Below are 23,585 nucleotides of genomic sequence, written 5' to 3'. Positions count from 1 at the left end.
CCGGCGCTCGGTGGGGGTTCCTGCAGAATCCTCGGTGGACCCTCCGAGGCGCGGAGCCGAGTGGGCGCGGGGGCGGCGCGGGGCGGCAGCCGCAACTCGCCGGCTCCGGGGGCAGGGACCGGAGTGGCTGGAGCTCGGCCCCCCGGACTCCGGCACTGCTCCGGGGAGTGACCGACCTCTGCGGGAAGCCCACCCCCCTCCGCCGGGGCTCGCATCCCGCCCCCGCCCCTCCCTCCGGGGAGACTTCTTCAGAGTTGGGGTGCACGTGATTTCCCAGCGAGGGCGGACTAGGGCCCTCTCCGACCAGGGGGCCGCTCCCGGCCCCTGAGAGCCCCCAGGTAGGTCCTAGGCCGGGGAGCCTGGAGCGCGCAGCCGCCGGCCCCAGCGAGCCACTCGGACTCTCGGTCCCCCTCCGGGTCCCGGTCCCGGTCCCGGTCCCGGTCCCGGTCCCGGCGGGGCTGGCGGAGGGCGGGCGCCCAGGACAGCAGCCGGGCAGCCGGGAGGTGGCACGTGGAGTCGTCCCGCCGGGGCTGGGGCCGTGGGCCGAGCTTGGTGTCGGGGGACCGGCTGGGGTGGGGGCCGCACGCCGCGGAGCAGTGGGAGGGGACAGGTCGGGGGTGGTCTCTGAGGAGGAGCCGGCCGGGCGGTATTGTTCCTCCCTCCGCCGCCCGAGCGCGCGGCCCGGCCGGGAGGCGTGCGGGACGTGGGGCGCTCGGCTTCCCCGAGTTCCCTGCACCGCCGCGCCCCGAAACGCCTTCGCCCCGCTCGCCGGGCCCGGAGGGAGGCCTGCTCAGGTGGGGGTGTGGGTCTCCCGAGGGGCGTGGGGAGGGGGGCGCTCTGTGCCTGTCGGGCCGGGACTGCCCCTCGGAGGAGGGGGTCCCAAGTGGACTGCCCACGCCGCGCCCGCGGGGCCAGCAGACTGGGAGCGAGGGCCCCCCCTTATCCCGCGCGCCCCGCGCCCCCCGCAGGAGCCTGGAGTCCGGCCGCCGCGATGACCGAGGGACGAAGCCGCAGACGCCCGGGCGCCCCTGCCTAGCGGGCAGCGCCTCCTCGCCCCCTGCGCGGCCGGCGGGATGGGGGGCGGCGGATCGGCCCTGAGGGTCTGCGCCGAGCACCGCGGGGGCATCAACTGGCTCAGCCTGAGCCCGGATGGGCAGCGCCTGCTGACGGGCAGCGAGGACGGCACGGCCCGGCTCTGGAGCACCGCGGACGGCCAGTGCTGCGCCCTCCTGCGAGGTACACACGCCGCGCCTCCCGCGCCTCCAGCTCTGTCCTTCCGTCCGCTCGCCGGCCTCAGACCCCTCCCCGAAGCCCAGCCCCCGCCCAGCCCGGGCACTCGTGGGAGCGACCCGCCGGGGCCCACCGCCCGGCCAGCTGAGGACCGGCGGGGTGGATGCTGGGGGGGCGGTGGGGGCGGAGAGCGGCCGCAGTGGGTCAGTGGGCCGAGAGGCGCCCCCTGCGGGCTGTCACTTGTCAGCCCGGAGCGGAAACAATTTCCTCTCCAAGTTAACAAAAGGAATGGCACTCACCCCCAGGCGGGCAGCGCCTTCTCTGGCCTCTCACTGGCCGGACGTCTCCTCCCTCGGCCGTCAGGGCAGCCGCGGGGCCTGCCGAGTGCCGTGGGCTCCCAGCTGTCAGCCCGGCGCAGACCGGGAAACCGAGGCGGGAGGTCAGGGACAGCCGTGGGGGACGGAGTTGAAATTTGATCACCCGCCCTGCTCTCTGCTGCCTCGCTTTATCTGCAGTTCAGCTTATTTGAAAACTGGATGAAATGGCAGGAATTTTATAAAAGTGTTACAAATACACGTGGGTTTATATTTCTGTACTTACTCACTGGAAGTGGATATATTTCTTACCTGGGACCCCGTCACCTCATCTCAGGTCTTGGGCCGGGGCTCCCAGCTCTCTGAACCCTGTGGGCAGGGGTCGGGGGTATGCATACAGGCTGGAGAAGCTGCCGAGAGCAGGCTGGAGAAGAGGTTTCGGGAGGGACAGACAGAAGCTCCGCCGGGATAGCACAGGGCAAGGGGGCACCACTGCCATGCCCTCTGCAGCCCACCTGGGCCCAGCGCTGAGCCCCTCCGGTACCTGGCGGGGCCAGTCTAAGGGTGTGAGGACAGGGAGGCTGGGAGGGCCCACGACCTTGGCAGGAACCCCTGAGCCTCAGCATGTTCTTTTGAACATAATAACTGCATCTTATCTGCACTCTTCATCCCTTCGAAAATATTTTTAGTTTGGCTTTTTTGCTTATTCTGCATAATTCCGACAGCTCGGTTCCAAGGCGCTGTGGTCCCTGGAGACAGGATGGGCCGGCCACCCCTCCTCCATGCCCTCTCTCGCCCTTGCCCTGCCTCATCCTTCCCCAGGATGGGGTGAGGCCTTGCTCCCCTGGTGACCCTGAAGGCCTGGGGGGCAGTTGAGCCCTGTCTCTGGTCTATAGACCAGGGTCAGGGGTCAGGGACACACTCTGCAGCCTGCAGGGCGCCTCTGCTGGGGAGGCTCTGGGCCAGGACTCAGTTGGCTTGTGTTTTCAGAGTCACGGTGGGTGCTTGGCGCACAGAGGAAGGGGCTGGTCCACCGGGGAGCCTTGACCACCGCAGGGAGCCTCGGCCAGCTCAGGGCCAGGTCCCCAGAAGACAGAGGGTCAGTCGGGCCCAGCTTAAGAAATGAGGTTTTTAAAAAAAATTTTTTTATGTGCCTCAGGCATGAAACAGCTCTGGCCACCAACACAGGCATCAAGCTAGGATGAAGTAAGGACGGTACATCTGCTTTGCCCCCGATTGATATAAGAGCAACACCACCAATCAGGTGTCTCCGTGCCCATTGCCAGGGGGTTTAAAAAATTTTTTATTGATTTCAGAGGGAGGGAGAGAGAGAAACATCAATGATGAAAGAGAATCATTGATTTGCTGCCTTCTGCATGCCCCCAACTGGGGATGGAGCCTGCAACCCTGGAATGTGCCCTGACCAGGAATCGAACCATGACCTCCTGGTTCATAGGTCAATGCTCAACCACTGAGCCGCACCAGCCTGGCGAGATGAGGTTTTTTACATTGAAAAACTTCTTTTCATTATCACCTCTTAAGTTTCTGTTTATGTGTTATATTTTTATTGATTCGGACTCAGTGTTTATATTCTTTTTCCTTCTTCTTACTTCTGTGTATCATGAAAGCAGTCCTGTGTCTCATGATCCTCAGCATCCCTGGTTTCCGGAGTCCTGGGGCACTAACATTTCTCAGTGTGTTTCTTGCCCTAATTGACTTGGCCTTCCTGTGAGATGGAAGGAGGCAGATTGAATGGGGATGACGCCCCCCAAGGTAGCCTGTCTGGGCGGCCTGGGTTAGTCGCACTGGGTTAGGCCTGGGTTAGTCGCACTGGGTTAGGCCTGGGTTAGTCGCACTGGGTTAGGCTTGGGTTAGTCGCACTGGGTTAGGCTTGGGTTAGTCCGCACTGGGTTAGTCGCACTGGGTTAGTCCGCACTGGGTTAGTCGCACTGGGTTAGTCCGCACTGGGTTAGGCCTGGGTTAGTCCACACTGGGTTAGGCCTGGGTTAGTCCGCACTGGGTTAGGCCTGGGTTAGTCCGCACTGGGTTAGGCCTGGGTTAGTCCGCACTGGGTTAGGCCTGGGTTAGTCCGCACTGGGTTAGGCCTGGGTTAGTCCGCACTGGGTTAGGCCTGGGTTAGTCGCACTGGGTTAGGCCTGGGTTAGTCTGCACTGGGTTAGGCCTGGGTTAGTTCACACTGGGTTAGGCCTGGGTTAGTCGCACTGGGTTAGGGCTGGGTTAGTCCGCACTGGGTTAGGCCTGGGTTAGTCCGCACTGGGTTAGTCGCACTGGGTTAGTCCGCACTGGGTTAGTCGCACTGGGTTAGTCCGCACTGGGTTAGGGCTGGGTTAGTCCACACTGGGTTAGGGCTGGGTTAGTCCGCACTGGGTTAGTCGCACTGGGTTAGTCCGCACTGGGTTAGTCGCACTGGGTTAGTCCGCACTGGGTTAGGCCTGGGTTAGTCCGCACTGGGTTAGTCGCACTGGGTTAGTCCGCACTGGGTTAGTCGCACTGGGTTAGTCCGCACTGGGTTAGGCCTGGGTTAGTCCACACTGGGTTAGGGCTGGGTTAGTCTGCACTGGGTTAGGCCTGGGTTAGTCCGCACTGGGTTAGGCCTGGGTTAGTCGCACTGGGTTAGGCCTGGGTTAGTCGCACTGGGTTAGGCTTGGGTTAGTCGCACTGGGTTAGGCCTGGGTTAGTCCGCACTGGGTTAGGCTTGGGTTAGTCGCACTGGGTTAGGCCTGGGTTAGTCCGCACTGGGTTAGGCCTGGGTTAGTCGCACTGGGTTAGTCCGCACTGGGTTAGGCCTGGGTTAGTCGCACTGGGTTAGTCCGCACTGGGTTAGGCCTGGGTTAGTCCACACTGGGTTAGTCGCACTGGGTTAGGCTTGGGTTAGTCCGCACTGGGTTAGTCGCACTGGGTTAGGCCTGGGTTAGTCTGCACTGGGTTAGGCGTGGGTTAGTCGCACTGGGTTAGGCCTGGGTTAGTCGCACTGGGTTAGGCTTGGGTTAGTCGCACTGGGTTAGGCTTGGGTTAGTCCGCACTGGGTTAGGCCTGGGTTAGTTCACACTGGGTTAGGCCTGGGTTAGTCGCACTGGGTTAGGGCTGGGTTAGTCCGCACTGGGTTAGTCGCACTGGGTTAGGCCTGTGTTAGTCGCACGGGGTCCGTGGAGGGCTGCTGGGCGTGAGTGAGCCTGTGTGTGGCCAGCTCGGTGGCACCTCCCTGCTTTCAGGGCACCCGGCTGCCCTCCCCTCACAGGGCTGAGCCTTCCCACCAACAGCTCTGGTCTCAGCGAAGTTTGTTGATAATCTTAACATATTTTATAAACTCTGGGTTTGGCCAAAAGCCGGGCTGTGTTTTGCCAAACAACTTTGCCCTCGACTTTTAAACTGACATGTTTTTAAGGGAAACATAATCTGCAGTTTCTTCAAGTGTTTATTTAATTCGCACAAACGTTGTTTTCCTAGAGGCCTGATCTAGGCTATCCAAGAAGACAGAAATCTTTCTTTTAAAAATTTTTTTAAAAATTGATTTGAGAGAGAGAAAGAGTAAGGGGGGAGAGAGAGAAAGGTTGATTTGTTGTTCTACTTATTTATGCATTCATTGGTTGATTCTTTTTTTTTTTTTTTTAAATCTTCATCCGAGGGTATGTTTATTGATTTTTTTAGGGGGAGAGAGAGAGAAACATCAATGTGAGAAACATCGATTGGTTATCTCTCCACCAAGGTTCAAACCTGCAACCTTAGCATTTCAGGACTACACTCTAACCAACTGAGCTACCCGGCCAGGGCTCTGTCTCCTTTTTTAAAAGATTTTTTTTTGTTAATCCTTATCTAAGGATTTTTCCCCCTTTTTTGTTAATTCTCAGGTGAGGATAATTTTTCCAGTGATTTTTAGAGAGAGTGGAAGGGAGGGGGGAGGAGAAAGGGGGAGAGAGAGAGAAGGAGAGGAATATCGATGTGAAAGAGACACATTGATTGGTTGCCTCCCGCACGTGCCCGGCCAGGACCATGGATCAAACCTGCAACCCAGTATGTGCCCTTTACCGGAATAGAACCTGGGACCCTTTGGTGTGCAGGCCGACACTCTAGCCACTAAGTAATGCCAGTCGGGGCTCTGCCTCCTTCTCATGAGGACACCTGCATTTAGGGCCCATGCTGATAATCTCTCCAATTCTCAAGATCCTTCACTTAATTACATCTGCAAATGTGCCTTTTTCCAAGCAAGGTAACATTGCTAGGTTCCAGGAATTAGGACTCAATATTCTGCCTACCATAGTGTTTCTCCCCGAGCGTGAAAATAGCTAACACCTAGCAGCTCCACCTGCACAGCAGCCCAGGGAGATAGGCGTTGTTCCTCTCCCTGTGTCAGGTGAGGAAGTCAAGGCACAGGGCGGCGGGAGAACTTGCCAGTGGCCAGTCAGTAGTAGCTCGGGGACGCTAGCCCAGCCGTTTGGGCTTTGAAGACCATGCCCTTGGCCTCTGTGCTTCCCGCCTCTGTAACACTGAGTTACAGAGTTGGTTGAATGACTGGATAGTTTGAAGAAGACAGAAAGATGATGATGAAGAGGGGGGAACAGAAGGATTCGGGGGGCAGCAGGGTGAGTGTCCCCTGAGTTGCTCCTGGCGCCCCACAGACTCTCCCAGACTTAATTTTTCATTTTAAAGGGCTAGTCATTTCTGGACTGGTCAAACACCCCTCCCCGCGCGGCCTCAGGCATTCTTCCCAGAAGAAAAGCAGAAGCCGGCATGCCCCCAGGCTCACGTCCCCCTCACCTACAGGCCACGAGAGCTACGTGACCTTCTGTCAGCTGGAGAACGAGGCAGCCTTCACGTGCAGCGCTGACCGCACCATCAGGAAGTGGGACGTGCTGACCGGGCAGTGCCTGCAGGTGTTCCGAGGACACACGTCCATTGTGAACAGGTGAGCGTGGCCGGGCCGGGCGGACAGGCAGTGAGGACGCCGCCTCTCCTCTTCCCGGGCTGGGCCCCAGGGGACGGAGGTGTAGCCCTGGGCCGTGGCCGTGGGCACGCAGAGTGGGCATCAGGAGCACACAGCAATGGAAAGCTCAGGACAGAGTGTCCCCAGGTGTGACAAGTGCTCAGGCCCCAGGGCTGCAGGTGGGGGTTGGGAGGCCGAGGTGGGGAACACATGGGCTTGGCTGCATACTGCCCCCTGCTGGGCACAGGGAAAGGCATCTGGAGGCCACAGCTCCTAGGACGGAACAGATTCCAGAGGAAGCGGCTTAATTGGTACCCGATGGTGGGCCAGGGACTTGGTGGAGCAGCCAATGGGATGGCTCTGAAGATGAAGCCAGGGTATTTTTAAACCTCTGCTTTCCATGTTGCACTTGAAACTGTTCTCCCTTTACCCCCACCCCCCGCCTCAGTGTGAGTTTTCCCTTATTGAATTTGGGTCTGAGCTGAGCCATGAAATTCCTTTGCTGATCAGATCAATTTAACATTATTTATGTAACTGCGGCCATCTCAGGCTCCTGAGGGGCTGCCGGGATAAGCGGGCGTCTGGCCAGCCGCCCTCGGGCTGCCCGATGCCTCGCTGACGGGAGGGCACCTGCCTGGGAGGTAAGTAAGGAAAGACCCAGTGCCGGCAGTCGTTTGAGGGGACAGGTGGGCTGGGCTGGGCTGGGCTGGCGGACAAGGATAGTCCCAGCCAGAAGGGACGCTGCCAGCATGGGCTCTCCTCACACCTGGGTCGGGGATGGGACCTCACTTGCCTAGTGGCCAAGTGCCCAGAAATGGCCAGGCTGACCAAGTACCAGCTGCCTGCAGTCGGAATGGTGCACCCACAGGGCAGGAACTCAACAACACCCCGAAGTAGAAAATAGTAAAGAGCTGTGTTGGCACACCATGCACACATGTTCACACACACACACACACACACACACACACACACACACACGATGGTGCCGCCCAACTTTTGTCCCCCACCCTTAGCTGGAGCAGGCATGGCCGGAGACCTGGGAGGCCAGGGCCAAGCAGACAAGTGGTAGCAAAGGGGCTAGAATTAGGGCTCAGGACTCACAGCTCTGCTGGCCTCTCCCAGCACTCTTGCTTCTTCTTTCCCTCCCTCCCTCCCTCCCTCCCTCCCTCCCTCCCTCCCTCCCTTCCTCCCGCCCTCTCTCTCTTTCTCTCTCTCTTATATTTATTTTTTTAAACATATTTTTTTCTATTTCTTTTCTTTTTTTTAAAATTTCTTTATTGATTAAGGTGTCACATATTTGTCCTCATCCCCCCATTCCCATCCCACACCCCTCCCCACGGATGCCCCAACCCCCTGTTGAACTTAACCATTGGTTAGGCTCATATGCATGCACACAAGTCCTTTGGTTGATCTCTCCCTTCTCCCCCCACCCTCCCCTATCCTCCCTCTGAGGCCTGATAGTCCGATCGATGCCTCCTTGTTTCTGGTTCTGTTCTTGTTCATCAGTCTATGTTGTTCATCATTTCCCCTAGATGAGCGAGATCATGTGAAACTGCCATGCGAGGCAACAGATCAGCCGTTCACCTCCGCCGCCATCTTGGCTCTAAACATATTTTTATTGATTTCGGAGAAGAAGGGAGAGAGAGAGACACTGGGGATTGAGCCCACAACCTGGGTATGTGTGTTCTGACCGGGAATCAAACTGTGACCTTCATAGATCGACGCTCAACCACTGAGCCATGCCGGCCGGGCTCTTTCTTTCTTGAGAGAGAGAGAGAGAGAGAGAGAAGGAGAGAGGAACATCAGCTTGTTGTTCCACTTATTTATGCATTCATTGGTTGGTTCTTGTATGTGCCCTGACTGGGGATCAGACTCACAACCTTGGAGTATCGGGATGACACTAACTGAGCCACCCGGCCAGGTCCCAGCACTCTTTCGTGAGACAATTTGTGACGGAGGAAAAGTACGGGGAAGGGGTCTCCTTCTGTGAGTGTGAGGGGTTGGAAGTGCTGACAGGTGGCAGAGGCCACACCTCAGTGACCAGCTGCTCTCAGGTTGTACCCAGAAACTGTCAGCTGCTTTTTATTGAGTTCAGAGAGGAAGGGAGAGGGAGAGAGGGATAGAAACATCCATGATGAGAATCATTGATCGGCTGCCTCCTGCACGCCCCCTAGTGAGAATTGAGCCCGCAACCTGGGCATGTGCCCTTGACCGGAATCAAACCTGGGACCCTTCAGTCCGCAGGCCGACGCTCTGTCCACTGAGCCAAACCGGCAGGTGCACCCACTACTTTGGAGCGGTAGATCTGGGAAGACGTTTGCATTATTAACTGTGCTTGCAAATGTGTGACACCCTGAGGTGAGGACGTGGAATCCACTTCCTCCCGTGTTTTCAGACCTGGGCCAGGTGCGTGAGCTTCTGGGGGCGCCCACCAGGCCTGGCGTCCCTGCTCTCTCAGGCCAGGCCACACCCGGCAGCCTGCAGGCGCCGAGCATCACCCATGGTGCTATGTGACAGCAGCTCGTCACTTTCCTTTAGAAATACATACGTCGTGGAAACCACGTCCACCAGGGCAGGAGCTGGTAGTGAGTGTCTCCTCAGCCACCTGCAGGAGTGAGGACCTTGCAGGGGTGAGGGCCGGGTGCGGCGCAGGCAGGTCTGTTCTCTCGTGTGGTCCATCTCCCGCTGCGCCAGCCTCCAGGACGGAGGGAGCGCAGGGTGTCGCTAACCTGACCCCTCCGTCCCACACTGAGGACGCGGCCTTAGTCCAGCCTCAGCCTTGGCCTCTGCCCTTTGTGGTCTGTGCTCCTGGGGCTCAGCCTCCCCCACACGGCCCTTCGGAGTCACACCCAGTGTTCCATACCGAAGACAAGTGTGGATTTTTCTGGGAAGAAGGGCTCAGCGTTTATCAAAAGGAGAAATGGGTTTTTACTGTTGAGAGGCCTTTCTTCCTGCATTGGGGGCGGGGGGAGGTGGCCAGACCCTCTCCGCTCTTCTCACCCAGAATTCCCTGGGGCCCTTGGTGGAGTGTTGTCAACAGATGTCAGCCCAGATGACATTCGGCTATATGAGCTGACAGCAGATGCCCATGCGCACCCCACCCCCACCCCACCAAGACTTGCCTGTGCCTCCCGTGGCCCTGACTTTATAGAAGGCACTCGTGGGCTGATCTGGCTGTGAGAGTGACAGCAAGGCTGGCCTCTGGCGGGGAGCACAGAGGCCTTTCAGAAAATCCACATAATGCCCAGCTTCCCCAAGGCTCTGCCATCCCGGTGCCCCGCCCAGCCCCTTGTCTGACCTGTCCCTAGTGTGTCCCACTTTGCCCAGAACTTTCCTGGTTTTTAAACTACAAGCCCCGTGTTCCCAGAAGCCTTTCAGTTTGGGGAAAACCTGGAGGGTGGGGCCTCCCCGCCTGTCCTCCCCCACCCCCACTTCTGTAACGGGTAACTGAGCGGCTGCTATAGTCACGCGCTGGGAGGGATGGGAGCATCAGAGCCTTGGGCCCTGCTGAGGGGGAGGCTGAGTGGACCACAGGCTCCGTACATGGTGGGGATTCTGGGCGGCGTCCTAGCGAAGGGGTGTCTGAGCTGAACCCCGGAGGTGAGTGTGGCCACTGGGGGGAGAGGGAGTCTCTTCCAGCCACAGGGCAGAGGCAGCCGGCCCCTGGCCCGGGCCGGGGTCCATGCAGGTGGTGGGGCGGCGATGGCAGTGACCCAGGACGCCTTGAGTCTGGGCTTTGTTCTGTGGGTGGTGGCCTCTGACTGGGCCCCAAGATTTCAGGGGTGTTCTCCTGACCCCCTCACAGTCCCCCCTAAAGTAGGGGCCTGGGGTACTCTAGCCCAGGGCTCTCTCTGGGAGCATTTCATGCTTTCCATTGCCGGGGCTCACTGAGCATGGAGGACACCTGCCACGGGGACCCTGTGAGGGCCTGCCGGCAGCCCTGGGGGCCACACCCTGGCCTTCCCCTCTGCCGCCAGGATCCTGGTCACCAACAACCAGCTCTTCAGCAGCTCCTATGACCGGACGGCTCGCGCCTGGAGTGTGGACAAGGGGCAGGCGTCCCGGGAGTTCCGGGGCCACCGCAACTGTGTGCTGACTCTGGCCTACTCTGCCCCCTGGGACCTGCCCGGGGCTCCCTTCGAGGAGGAGGCTGTGGCCGGGGGGCTGCTGGTAACAGGCAGCACGGATGGCACGGCCAAGGTGTGGCAGGTGGCTAGTGGCTGCTGCCACCAGACGCTGCGGGGCCACACGGGTGCTGTGCTGTGCCTTGTGCTGGACACTTCCAGCCACACGGCCTTCACGGGCAGCACGGACACCACCATCCGCGCCTGGGACATCCTGAGTGGGGAGCAGCTGCGGGTGTTCCGGGAGCACCAGGGCTCTGTCATCTGTCTGGAGGTGAGACCGCTGCCCCCCCCCCCCCCCCCCCCCCGTCTGTGCTGCCCTGCCCAGTATACAGTCAGCTGGGCCTTCGTGACAAAGTGCCGCAGGTGGGGGTGGGGAGGGGGTGAAACAGCAGAGCTCGGTTGTCTCAGTTCTAGAGGCTGGAAGTCTAAGATCAAGGTGTCTGCAGGGCTGGTTTCGCCTGAGGCCTCTCCCTCTGGCCACACTTAGCCTTCCCTCTGCGCCCACATTTCCTCTACCTAGAAGGACACCAGTCCTACTGGGTTAGGCAGGAATCACCCCATCGACACCTGTCCGAAGTAGTCTCTATGCCGGTGAATGTTGGGGGTCCTTGCTCTTATCAGTATGGTGCTGGCACAGTCCTTATCTTCTGTGAAGCTGCTGAGGAGCAGTCAGTGACTTGGCCAAGGGCAAGTGACAGTCAAGACCTGAAGCCCGGTCTGCCTGCCTGCCCGGCCCCACACTCTCCGGGAAGCGGGGAGGAGCAGGGAGGTCCTGGGTGCCCGAGCAGGCGGTCAGGGGGGACCCACAGACGGGCGTTTCTGGCTCCTGCACTGTTTCTCCGCTGAGACCAGCACATCCCCTCCCCTTCCACTCAGAGAGGCTGGGAGGGCCTCTGAGCCGCAGTACCCATGTCCCTCCTTAGCTCGTGAACCAGCATGTGTACTCGGGCAGCGCCGACAGGACCGTCAAGTGCTGGCTGGCGGACACGGGGGAGTGTGTGCGCACGTTCCCAGCCCACAGACACAGCGTGAGCGCCCTCAAGTACCATGCCGGCACCTGTAAGTGACCCTCCCGGCACCACCCCACCTGCCGAGCCCGCCTTGTTCTGCCTGCCCCGCCACTCCGCTCCCCCGAGTCCTCCCTGCTCAGCACCTCTGTGCTTCTCTCCTTCTCCCTAAGATTCCCTCGTGGAGCCTCAGCTGTCATTCAGGATGGGCAGCACCCGAGAGCTGTGGCCAGGTCACCTCCATTCCCGTGTTCCTCCAGCGTTATTTACAAAGAAAGCCCCAAAGGGGGCGGGGACTCCTCCCTAACTTTACCCACAAGAACATGCAGCCACCTGGGTGTTCAGAGGCCCGGGGGTCAAGAGCACGTCTCAAGGACACACCCTAATTCTCAAAGTGAGACAGTGACACCGCTTACTCCAGCCAGCTTGAGGGCCATGTGGGTTTGGCTTCACTTGGCATTTAGGTTTGCGTACAGATAAGAGCAAACCCAGAGAGCAGTGGTTTAAATGAGATGGTGGTTTATTTTTCTCTCAGAAGAATTTTAGGGGCTATCAGTTATCAGGCATCCAGATTCCTTCTATCACGTTGCTACATCACACATACTTTCTAACCTTCAGGGGCCTGATGGTCCAAGATAGCGGCCGGAGCTCTCCTGTTTGTGCAGGAAGAAGAGGGAAGGGCAAAAGGATGCGTCTCCAGCTGATAAGGCCCCTTTAAAACTTTCCTGGAAGCCCCACCCAAAGACTTTGCCTGCATCTCAGACCGCTGCCTGCAGGGGCGGCTGGATAATGAAACCTCTTCTCTGGGGACATAGTCCCAGGATTAACCAGGATTGTCTTGTAAAGGAAGAAGGGCAAATGGCTTATTAGGTAGGCAGCAAGCTGTTTATCCCACAGGCTCAGATAGTCACACGCTGGGCTTTGCGGGCTCTGTCCACTTGGCTTGTGTGTTTACACCCCAGACAACAAAAGACAGACACTGTTCCCGGGAAGCAAGCCCCAACCTCATCACATCTACATGGCCGGGGGCTCCCAGGTTCCTGAGCGTCTCCCAAAGTGATTCCCAATGCTCTGTGTTGCCATCAGCCTCCCCCCCCCCCCCCCCCCCCGCCCATGTGTGCGCGTGGACACACACACACACACACACACACACACACACACACACACACAGCACTGAGCCTGCTTGTCATCTTCCTAGCATTGGAGAGAGGGAGCAGACGGGGTGGAGGAAGAGTCACAGCGGAAAATTCACACACTTCACAGCATAGGTGTTAGGCGAAGACGGAATGTAGATCTCTGAAAATAGCGCCTGAGATGCCCCCGGGATTTAGGTGTCTGACACGGGCCAATTATTTTCTTCTTCTTCCTATATCCAAACCTGTAAGTGTGACTATGTGTCAGCCCCAAGTCGGACACTTAAAGAGACTGTCACCTAGAGCACCTCCCCTTGGCAGCAGCGGGGATGGAAGCTGCCGCTGTATTGGATCCCAGGGACCCTACCTGTTGCCGCCAGTCGTTAAGGAACTTGGACTTGGTCTTTCCAACAGGCTGTAGGATGATTAGACTTACTTCCTGACCCTGCTCCCACCCATGGGATGCACAGCAACCAGGCTGGGTTGGTGGGAGGGGACGGCAGGAAAGGAGCTGAAAACCCAGAAAGGGAACTGCCCGTCCAGGGCCACGTTGACCAGTAGCTTTAGCAGAAAGGCTGGAACACAGGAAGTGGGGTAAGAAAGGGGGCCCCTGGGGTTGCTTGCTGTGACTTGCTCAGGCTGCAGGCGGGTGTAGTGGATGCTGGGGGTACCATGTTCAGGGGTGCTTCTTGCCGCAGCACCTAAGGTCCTCAGCCCGCATGTGTGTTCCTGTGAGGGGCAGGGTAGAGAGCTGGGATTGACACCCGCCAGAGAGGCCCTCAGCCAATGAGGATGAGAATTGCTGGGTGGGTAGCCCAGCATCCTTGCCCTCAGGTGGGACAACTCTGATAGTGGTCTGCTCCTTCTCCCAAGGGCTCATTGGTACACGGGTATGGGTGTCCATCAGTGTTTCTCTCCCACTTCGGGAAAGCCTTGCCAGATGAACTGTTGGCACTAAAATCCTAGTGTTGGGTCGGCTTCTGGGACAACCCGGGCTAGACAGTAGGTGAGCCAGAGGGTCAGTGTTCTCAGTGTGGTTCCTGACCAGCAGGATCAGAAGCCCCTGGAACTGGTTAGAAATGCAGGTCCAGGCCGCCTAAGTCAGAAACTCGGGTGAGCCCAGCAGCCTGTGTCTTAAGCCCAGCAGGTGATTCTAATGACACTGGGCTGTGAGGGCCCTACTAAGTTCTAGGAAACCGGGCTTGTCCTTGCAAGAGGCTGGGCAGGGGCACTGCTGCCCGGAGGCCTGCGCTGGTGGGTGAAGTTCCTTAATGAGGGGAGAGCATCTCCGAACGGTCCTTGCCCCGCGGCCTCACATGGTAGGGAAGGGCATGCCCCTGAGGCAGGGCCAGAGCAGACCAGTTTCACCCATGGCTTCCACCAAACGCCGGAGAGGGAGCCTGGGCCCAGGCGGTTCTCGGGAGGGACGGCAGCCCCTGGAGGGGCAGCGCAGGACGGTGGGCGCCCAAGGAAGTCGGGTTCAGCAGCCAGAGCCCCGCCGGGCCGACTGCAGGCCGCAGAGGGCCCCTCCGGGCCCCCAGGGTCCCCCTGACTCGGATGTGGTCAGAGAATGAAGGTGCTGCGTCCTTCCTGCCCAGAGGCTTCCTCTAGGCCCCAGGGAACCTTAGGACACCTTGAGGCGGGCGGATGGGGCCCCGGAGGGCCCAGGGGACATTCTGGAGGTGGAAGGGCGGTCGGGCAGGAGGCCCAGTGGCGCGTGTGTCCACAGTGTTCACGGGCAGCGGGGACGCCCGCGCGCGCGCCTTCGACGCCCAGTCCGGAGCGCTGCAGAGGGTGTTCCGCGGCCACGCCTTCATCATCAACTGCATCCAGGTAGGCGCTCCCGCCGCAGTCCCTGGGCCCGAGCCCAGCCCACCTGCCGGGGAGGGTGGGGCGGGGCCGGAGCTCGCGTCCCCACGCCCCCAGCACTCCACAGGCCGACTCCCCAAGGCCGGGTCCTCGGGGCTGACGGCTCCCACAGTCGGCTTCGGTAGCGGATGTTCCGGCGGCCCCCGGGGCCTGCAGTGGCTGCGGCAGAGCAGGGCCTGGGCCTGGTCCGCCCTGTGACTGCTGGGCCGAGGACGGGCGGAGTGGGGCGGCTGGCTGCCTCCCAGCGCCCTCCCCACGTCACCCCGCAGGTGCACGGCCAGGTGCTGTACACCGCCTCCCACGACGGCGCGCTGCGCCTCTGGGACGTGCGCGGACTTCCCCGCACCCCACCACCGCGCCCCGCCGCCCCCCAGCGCAGCCTCTCCCGCCTCTTCAGCAACAAGGTGGGCTGCGCCACCACGCCCTTGCAGCCGGCCTGAGCCCGTCGACACCTGCCCACCCACGGACCCATCCAGAGACCCACAGAGGGAGCGCCGTGCCCCTGGTGTCCGGAGGGGACAAGGCGGTTTTGCCTTTCCTTCGTGTTCGTGGGCGTTGGAAGCTCTCCCGTCCACTGCGAGCCCGCCCACAGGACACTGTGCTCGCCTGCGGGGATACCTACCCGCCGCCTTCACCCCAGGCCCCTGCACAGAGGCCTGCTCCGGACCCTCCATGGTCCCCAGTCGCCAGAAGCCTAGCCCTTCCTGCTGAGAGGAAACAGATGTTTCTTCAAAAAAAGCCCTTGAGCCACAGATTATTATTTTTGCAAATTGTTTGTCCTGAGGACACTGGTCAAGAACTGAAATAAATGTCCTTCAAAGTGCGCTGGATTCTCTGACTGATGTGGCTCAGTTGGTTGGGCATCATCCATGCACTAAATGGTTGCTGGTTCAATTCCTGATCAGGGCACATGTCTGGGTTGAGGGCAGGATCCCTGGTAGGGGGCGTGTAGGAGGCAACATAGATTTTTTTAAAGTATGTTTTTATTGATTTCAGAGAGGAAGGGAGAGAGAGAAACATCAGTGATGAGAGAGAATCACTGATTGGCTGCCTCCTGCACGTCCCCTACTGGGAATCGAGCCCAGAACTTGGGTATGTGTCTCCGACCTGAATCAAACCCGGGACCCTTCAGTCTGCAGGCCAGTGCTCTATGCACTGAGCCAAACCGGCTAGGGCAGCGGTAGATGTTTTTCTCCCTTTCCCTTCCTCTCCCTAAAAGTCAACTTTAAAAAAAAAATGCTGTGGAATTCCTTTTGTTCTGCACATTGAGTCTCAGCTCCTGGGGCCTCATACACCTGCTCCTCCCAGTGGGTGAAATGTGGGGCTGGGGCTGTGGAAGAGTCGGGGAGCAAGGGACCAGCTCTCCAGCGGGCACCCACCAACCCTGCTTTGGAGCTCCCATTGCTGCATGAATCTGGGTGGGCCTCTTCTCTTAGTCTGGGGCAGTAGCCCCCTGGCCATGCACAGGAGCCAGCTCTGTCCTCTGTGTGATGAAGGTGGGGCATAGATACAGGAGCAGCTGTAGTAGTACTAGCCAAGAGGTGCTTCATGGGAAGTGGGGCTCAGACTCTGGAGAGGCTGGGAGGGGAGCCGCCCCCAGCAGCCTCTCTCATCATCAGAAGCTGGCACAGCTTTCTACATCCACATTGCCCTGTGTGCCAGGCCCTGGCTGGCCCCTGGTGCAGGAAGACAAAAAGGTGCAGTAGAGAAACAACATTTGACACAGTCCTGCACCAGAGATTGAGAGGTGTAGCAGATCTACCTAATACAAAACAGGCAGCCAAAATGGGGAGACAAAAAAAACAACAAAAAAACTCCCAAATGAAAGAACAAGATAATTCTCCAGAAGAAGAGAGAAATGAAATGGAGATAAGAAATTTATCTGAAACAGAGTTCAGAATAATGATGGTAAAGCATGAGAAAAGATACAGTAACTATGAAAAAAGAACAGTTGGAAATAATGACATAGCACTAATAAAGAACACATTGGAAAGAATACACAGCAGATGAGGGGAAACTGAGGATCGAATCAGTGAATTAGAACAGCGGTCGCCAACAGGTGGTCCATAGACCACTGGTGGTCTGTGAGGTCCGAAAGGTAGGCAACCACTGGTTTAAGGAAACCTTTGGAGCAGTGGTCACTAACTGGGAGTCTACAGACCACTGATGGTCCATGAGGTCCGAAAGGTTGGTGACCTCTGAATTAGAAGACAGGGTAGAAAAAAATCAGAGAACCAAAAAGAAAAAACAATTAAAAAACAGGACAGCTTAAGGAAGGTGTGGGACAACATGAAACATAACATTTGCATAGTAGATGTGACAGAAGGGTAAGAAAGGAAGCAAAGGATAGAGGAGTTTGAAGAAATCATGGCAGAGCCCTGGCCGGTTTGGCTCAGTGGATTGAGCGTCGGCCTCAGACTGAAAGGTCCCGGGTCGATTCTGGTCAAGGGCACATGCCGGGGTTGCAGGCTTGATCCCCAGTAGGGGGCGTGCAGGAGGCAGCCAATCAATGATTCTCTCTCATCATTAATGTTTCTATTCCTCCCTTTCCCTTCCTTTCTGAAATCAATAAAAATATTTTTTTTTAAAAAAGAGAAAGAAATCATGGCAGAAAACTTCCCTAACTTGGAGAAGGAAAAAGTCACACAAGTTCAGGAGACACAGAAAATCCCAAGCAAGAAGAACTCAAACTGGCCAATGCCCAGACACATCATAATTAAAATGCCTAAAATTAAAGACAAAGAGAGAATCTTAAAGGCAGCAAGAGAAAAGCAATTTGTTACCTACAAAGGAGCTCCCATAAGGCTGACACTCATCAGAAACTCTACAGGCCAGAAGGGAATGGCATGAAGTACTCAAGATAATGGAAAGCAATGATCTGAAACCAAGATTACTATATCCAGCAAGGCTATCATTCAAAATAGATGGTGAAATAAAGAGCTTTCCAGACAACAACAACAAAAAAGGCTAAATGAGTTCATCACCACCAAGCAAGCATTACAAGAAATGCTGAAGAGACTGCTGTAATGAGAAGAAGAAATTGAGAAACCTAAGCATACAGAATTAAAGTGACAATAAGTACCTATCAATAATAACCTTAAGTATAAATGGGTTAAATGCTACAATCAAAAGACATAGGGTAGCTGAATGGATACAAAAACATGACCCAAATATATGTTATCTACAATAGACCCACCTCAGAACAAAAGACACACAGGATGAGAGTGAAGGGCTGAAAAAAATTTTTCCATGCAAATGGAAAAAAAAAAAAAAAGCTGGGGTAGCAATACTCATATCTGACAAAATAGACTTCAAAATGAAGGCCATCACAAGAGACAACAAAGGTCACTACATAATACTAAAGGGATCAATCCTGCAAGAAGATATAACCACCCTGGTAAACATATATGCACCCAATTTGGAGCACCTAAATATATAAAAAAAACTTTTAGAGGACTTTAAGAAAAGGATCAAAAACAATACAATCATAGCAGGGGACTTTTACACCCTGCTGACTTCACTGGATAGATCTTCCAGACAAAAAATTAACAAGGAAACAGTGACTCTAATGACACACTGGATGTGATGGATTTAATTGACATTTATAGAACATTTCACCCCAAAGCTACAGAATATACATTCTCCTCAAGTGCACATGGGTCATTCACAAAGATAGACCATGGTTAGGACACAAAACAAGTCTCTACAAGTTAAAGAAGACTGAAATCATATTAAGCATCTTCTCAGATCACAGTAGAATGAAATTAGAAATCAACTACAGAAAACAACACCCCAAAATATTCAAACACATGGAGACTAAATAGCATGCTATTAAACAATGAATGGGTTATCAACAAGATCAAGAAAGAAATAAAAAACTTCCTGGAAACAAATGAACACATAACAACCCCAAATCTCTGGGGCACAGCAAAAGCAGTCCGGAGAGGGAAGTTAGCACTACAAGCCAACTTCAAAAACAAGAAAAATCAACAATAAACTATTTAACCCTACAACTTAAAGAATTAGAAAGAAAACAACAAGAAAAGCCCAGAGTGAGTAGAAGAAAGGAAATAATAAAGATTAGAGCAGAAATAAATGTCACAGAGACTAAAAAAACAACACAAAAAGATCAATGAAACCAAGAACTGGTTTTTTGAAAGGACAGGCAAGATTGATGAACTGTTAGCCAGACTCATCAAGAAACAGAGAGGACCCAAATAAAAAAAATCAGAAATAAAAGTGAAGTAACCACTGACACCACAAAAATACAAAGGATTGTAAGAAAATACTATGAACAACTATATGTCAACAAGCTGGACAATGAGGATGAAATGGACAAATTCCTAGAAAAATGCAATCTCCCAAAACGGAATCAGGAAGAATCAGAAAACCTGAGTAGGCTAATAACAACTGAGGAAATAGAAGCAGTAATCAAAAAACTCCCAGCAAACAAAAATCCCAGGTCTAGTCAGCTTCACAGGGGAGTTTTACCAAACATTCAAAGAACCAACACCTATATTCCTCAAACTATTCAAAAAAAAAAAAATTCAAGAGGAAGGAACACTTCCAAGCTCTTTTTATGAGGCCAGCAATATCCTAATTTCAAAACCAGATAAAGACACTACAAAGAAAGAGAGTTACAGGCCAATATTCCTGATGAACATAGATGCTAAAATCCTCAACAAAATATTAGCAAATTGGATCCAGCAATATATTAAAAAGATCATACACCATGACCAAGGGAGATTTATTTTGGGAATGCAAGTCTGGTACAGTATTTGCAAATCACATCACAAAAAATCACATGATCATATCAATAGACACAGAAAAGGCATTTGACAAAATCCAACGCCCATTTTTGATAAAAACTCTCAGTAAAATGGGAATAGAGGGAGCATATCTCAACATGATAAAGGCCATATGTTACAAACCTACAGGGAACATCCTACCCAATGGGCAAAAACTAAAACCATTTCCCCTTAGAATAGGAATAAGCCCTAGCTGGTTTGGCTCACTGGATAGAGCATTGGCCTGCGGACTGAAGGGTCCAGGGTTCAATTCCAGTCAAGGGCACATGCCTGGGTTGCAGGCTTGATCCCCAGTAGGGGGCACGCAGGAGGCAGCCAATCAATGATTCCCTCTCATCATTGATGTTTCTATCTCTCCCTCTCCCTTCCTCTCTGAAATCAATTTAAAAAAATTAAAAAATAAAAAGACCAGGAATAAGACATGGATATCCACTTTCCACTCTTCTTCAACATAGCACTGCAAGTCCTAGCCACAGGGATCAGACAAGAAGAAGAAATAAAAGGCTTCCAAATTGGAAAGGAGGAAGTAAAACTCTCATTTTCACAGATGACAGTATATTGTACATAGAAAACCCTAAAGACTCCACTAAAAATCTACTGGATTTAATACATGGATTTGGCAATATAGCAGGATATAAAATTAACACCCAAAAATTGATGGCTTTTTATATACCAACAATGAATTCTCAGAAAGAGAAACAATCCCATTTACCACTGCAACAAAAAATTAAGATACCTAGAAATAAACTTAACCAATGAGGTAAAAGACTTGTACTCAGAAAACTACAGGACGTTGGAAAAAGAGATAGAAGAAGATATAAACAAGTGGAAGAATATACCGTGTTCATAGATTGGTAGAATGAAGATCATTAAAATGTCCATACTACCCAATGCAATCTACAGATTCAATGAAACCCCTATTAAAATACCAACAGCAAAGTTCACAGATCTAGAATAAACATTCTAAAAATTTATATGGAACCAAAAAAGATCCTCAATAGCTGCAGCAATCTTGAGAGAGAAGAACAAAGTTGGAGGAATCACAATACCAGATACCAAGTTATACTACAAAGCCACTGTAATCAAAACAACCTGGTACTGGCACAAGAACAGGCATGTAGATCAATGGAACAGAACAGAGACCCCAGAAATTGACTCAAGCCATTATGCTCAATTATCATTTGAACAAGGAAACGAGAACATACAATGGAGTCAAGACAGCCTCTTCAATAAATCGTGCTGGGAAAATTGGACAAACACATGCAAAAAAATGAAACTAGACCACCAACTTACACCATACACAAGAATAAACTCAAAATGGATAAAAGACTTAAATGTAAGTTGGGAAACCATAAAAATCCTAGAAGAAACCATAGGCAGCAAAGTCTCAGACATCTCTCATAGCAATGTATTTACAGATACATCTCTTAAGGAGAAAATAAACAAATGGGACACATCAACATAAACAGCTTCTGCACAGGAAAAAGAAACCATCAACAAAACAACAAGGGAGCCCACTGCATGGGAGAACATATTTGGCAATGATACATTCAGATAAAGGGTTAATATCCAAAATATATTTGGGACTCATACATCTTAACAAAAGGAAGACAAATAATCCAATTTAAAAATGGGCAAAGAACCTAAATAGACACTTCTCCAAAGAGGACATACACATGACCAAGAGACATATGAAAAAAATGCTCAAAGTCACTATCATCAGAGAGATGCAAATTAAAACAATGAGGTATTACCTCATACCTGTCAGAATGGCTACCATCAACAAACCAACAAATGACAAGTGCTGGTGAGAATGTGGAGAAAAGAGAACCCTAGTACACTGCTGGTGGGAATGCAGACTGGTGCAGCCATTATGGAAAACAGTATGGAGTTTCCTCAAAAAATTAAAAATGGAACTGCCATTTGACCCAGTAACCCCACTTCTAGGAATATATCCTAAAAATTCTGAAACACCAATCACAAAAAATATGTGCACCCCTATGTTTATAGCAGCACAATTTACAATAGCTAAGATCTGGAAACAGCCTAAGTGCCCATCAGTAGATGAGTGGATAAAAAAGCTGTGGTACATTTATACCATGGAATACTATGCAGCAGTAAAAAAGAATATCTTACCCTTTGAGACAGCATGGAGGGACCTGGAGAGTATCATGCTAAGTGAAATACATCAGTCAGAGAAAGACAAGTATCACATGATCTCACTCATATGTGGAATCTATTTAACAAAATAAACTGATGAATGGAGTGGATCCAGAGACATGGAAGCATGGAACCGAGTGCGGATTCTCGGAGGGAAGGCAGGGGAAGGTGGGTGAGTGGGAGGTGATCAAAGAACAACAACAAAAAAAGGAAGCTGTAGTAGACATGCCTGTCCTTGAGAGCTCAGCATCTCTCCAAGGACAAGCCTCCCTCTGCCAGAGGCAACCCTTGATACAGGTAAGTGGATGCTCCACTGTCCCAGTGCAAAAGGTGTTCCGTTAGCAAGATGCACTGCTGGATGGGCGTCACCTGCTCCCCTGGTGCTCAGGTCCAGGCCCGATGACAGGACAGTACTGGCACCACGTGTGGTAGGAAGGGGTGCACACCCTCAAACGCTAGGAGCCCAGGAAGACAGGCTTGCTGGTGAGAACCTGCAGAAGCCACATCACTCAGCAGGCATCCTTTGGGTGGGACTCAAAGCACATGGTCCAGGTGTAGGGCTCCCTGGGTGCCCCCGACCACATCCGGGAACACTCACGTCCTAGCCAGCGCCCACCCACCCCAGAGGGTTTCCCAGGACGCTGAAGTTCATGTCGGGGAGGGCAGGTGGAGCACCACCTTGAATTCTTGTGCCCACGTTTCCCCACCTCCTCAGACTGCTTTGCAGACAGAGGCAGCCCGAGTACCAGAAGCTGGGGATGCTACCAACTGACACTGCATCCTGATCACCAGCTCTTACATCATCAGATCCCCGTCATATCTACACACAACAGAGAATAAGCACACGTGCCAGGGGCCAGCCACTGGGTGCAGACCCTACGTCGTCGGGGGTTACTGTGCTTGCTTCTCCAGCCTGCCTCTCCTGGAGCGAGGAGGAAACAGAAAAGCACCATTTGCATTTATATAGCAGAGCACTGAGGAAACGTGTACGTCAGCACCACAGAGGCCTTGGCTAGATGTTGAGCTTTAATAAAGACCAACCAAAAGCTATTTCTTTGCTTTTGATATCTTCTTGCCTTTGATAAGGCAACAAAGACAGGAAGTAAAGGACAGAGGGGCAGGGAACAGGGATAGGACAGGGCAGTGTCACCAGAGCCAAGAGCAGACAGATTTCACAAGAAAAGCAATGGGCACCAGATCTGACAGAGGGCAGCATGTCCCAGCCACAGCCCCCCACGTCTGGCCGAGGGATCTGCCGTACAGACACCTGCGGCCCCTCCTGGGAGTCCTGTGACGGGCCTGGTAAAGTAGGTGCCTTTCAGGGTGCTCTGCAGTGGGACTCGGCAACCCTTCCAACCTCGTTCTCCTCCCAACATGCACACTAGGTGGCTCTAGAACAGCCCTGCGACCCCGTGAACATGGCACACTTGGCCTACCCCCACTTTTACTGTTAATCTTCACCCAAGGATATTTTAGAGAGAGTGGGAGGGAGAGCGAGACCACACTCATCCTGACCTCCAACCCAGGTACGTACCCTTGATTGGAAATCAAACCCGCAACCCTTAATCCGTGGGCCGATGCTCTAACCACTGAGCCAATCAGAGCCATACCCCAATCTTACCATTTGTCCCAGGTCTGAAATGTCCTTTTCTCCTCTATCCAAGGAGAGCCCCTCCCAGGCCCATCTCCTCTTCCAGTCTGTTTCCTGCTGTTCACGTTAACAGCCTTTTCATCACAAACGCCCTTTGCTTCTTCCCTTGCCCACCAGAGCAGGAGTGGCACGTGGTCGCTGCCTGCCCAGCTTCACACCACCAGCTAGAGGCAGGGCCAAAGCCCATCTCCCAGCTCATGGAGGCGAGCAGCCCCACAGGGGGACAGTGGAACCTGGGACTGCCCCCAACTCAACTGGCTTCTCTGCGTCTCTTCATGACAAAATGGGGCAAAGTCAGAGACCTGCTGGTGTGGCTCTGCTTCCCTAGCCTTTTCCATGATCAT

General features: G+C 54.1%; 1 protein-coding gene across 4 annotated transcripts; it reads left to right on the top strand.

Annotated features, from left to right (window-relative positions):
• Positions 1–15,205, top strand: WDR86 (WD repeat domain 86). 4 transcript variants are annotated; one of them, XM_079786354.1, is made up of 7 exons: positions 1–338; positions 969–1,236; positions 6,327–6,468; positions 10,497–10,884; positions 11,537–11,672; positions 14,483–14,586; positions 14,892–15,205. In XM_079786354.1, the coding sequence occupies exons 2-7, from the start codon at positions 1,074–1,076 to the stop codon at positions 15,060–15,062; spliced, it is 1,104 nt and encodes a 367-aa protein (XP_079642480.1). In that variant the 5' UTR covers positions 1–338; positions 969–1,073; the 3' UTR covers positions 15,063–15,205. The 4 variants fall into 4 exon arrangements, with proteins under 4 accessions (XP_079642480.1, XP_079642478.1, XP_079642481.1 ...); XM_079786352.1 differs by having other exon boundaries at positions 10,464–10,884; XM_079786353.1 differs by lacking the exon at positions 1–338 and adding an exon at positions 668–794 and having other exon boundaries at positions 10,464–10,884.
• The last annotated feature ends 8,380 nt before the right edge of the window (positions 15,206–23,585 follow it).

This window comes from Cnephaeus nilssonii (genome assembly GCF_951640355.1).
Source record: "Cnephaeus nilssonii genome assembly, chromosome: 12".
Taxonomy (NCBI): Eukaryota; Metazoa; Chordata; class Mammalia; order Chiroptera; family Vespertilionidae; genus Cnephaeus; species Cnephaeus nilssonii.
The sequence above is the reverse complement of the archived record's forward strand: the minus strand, read 5'-3'. Positions and strand labels throughout refer to the sequence as shown.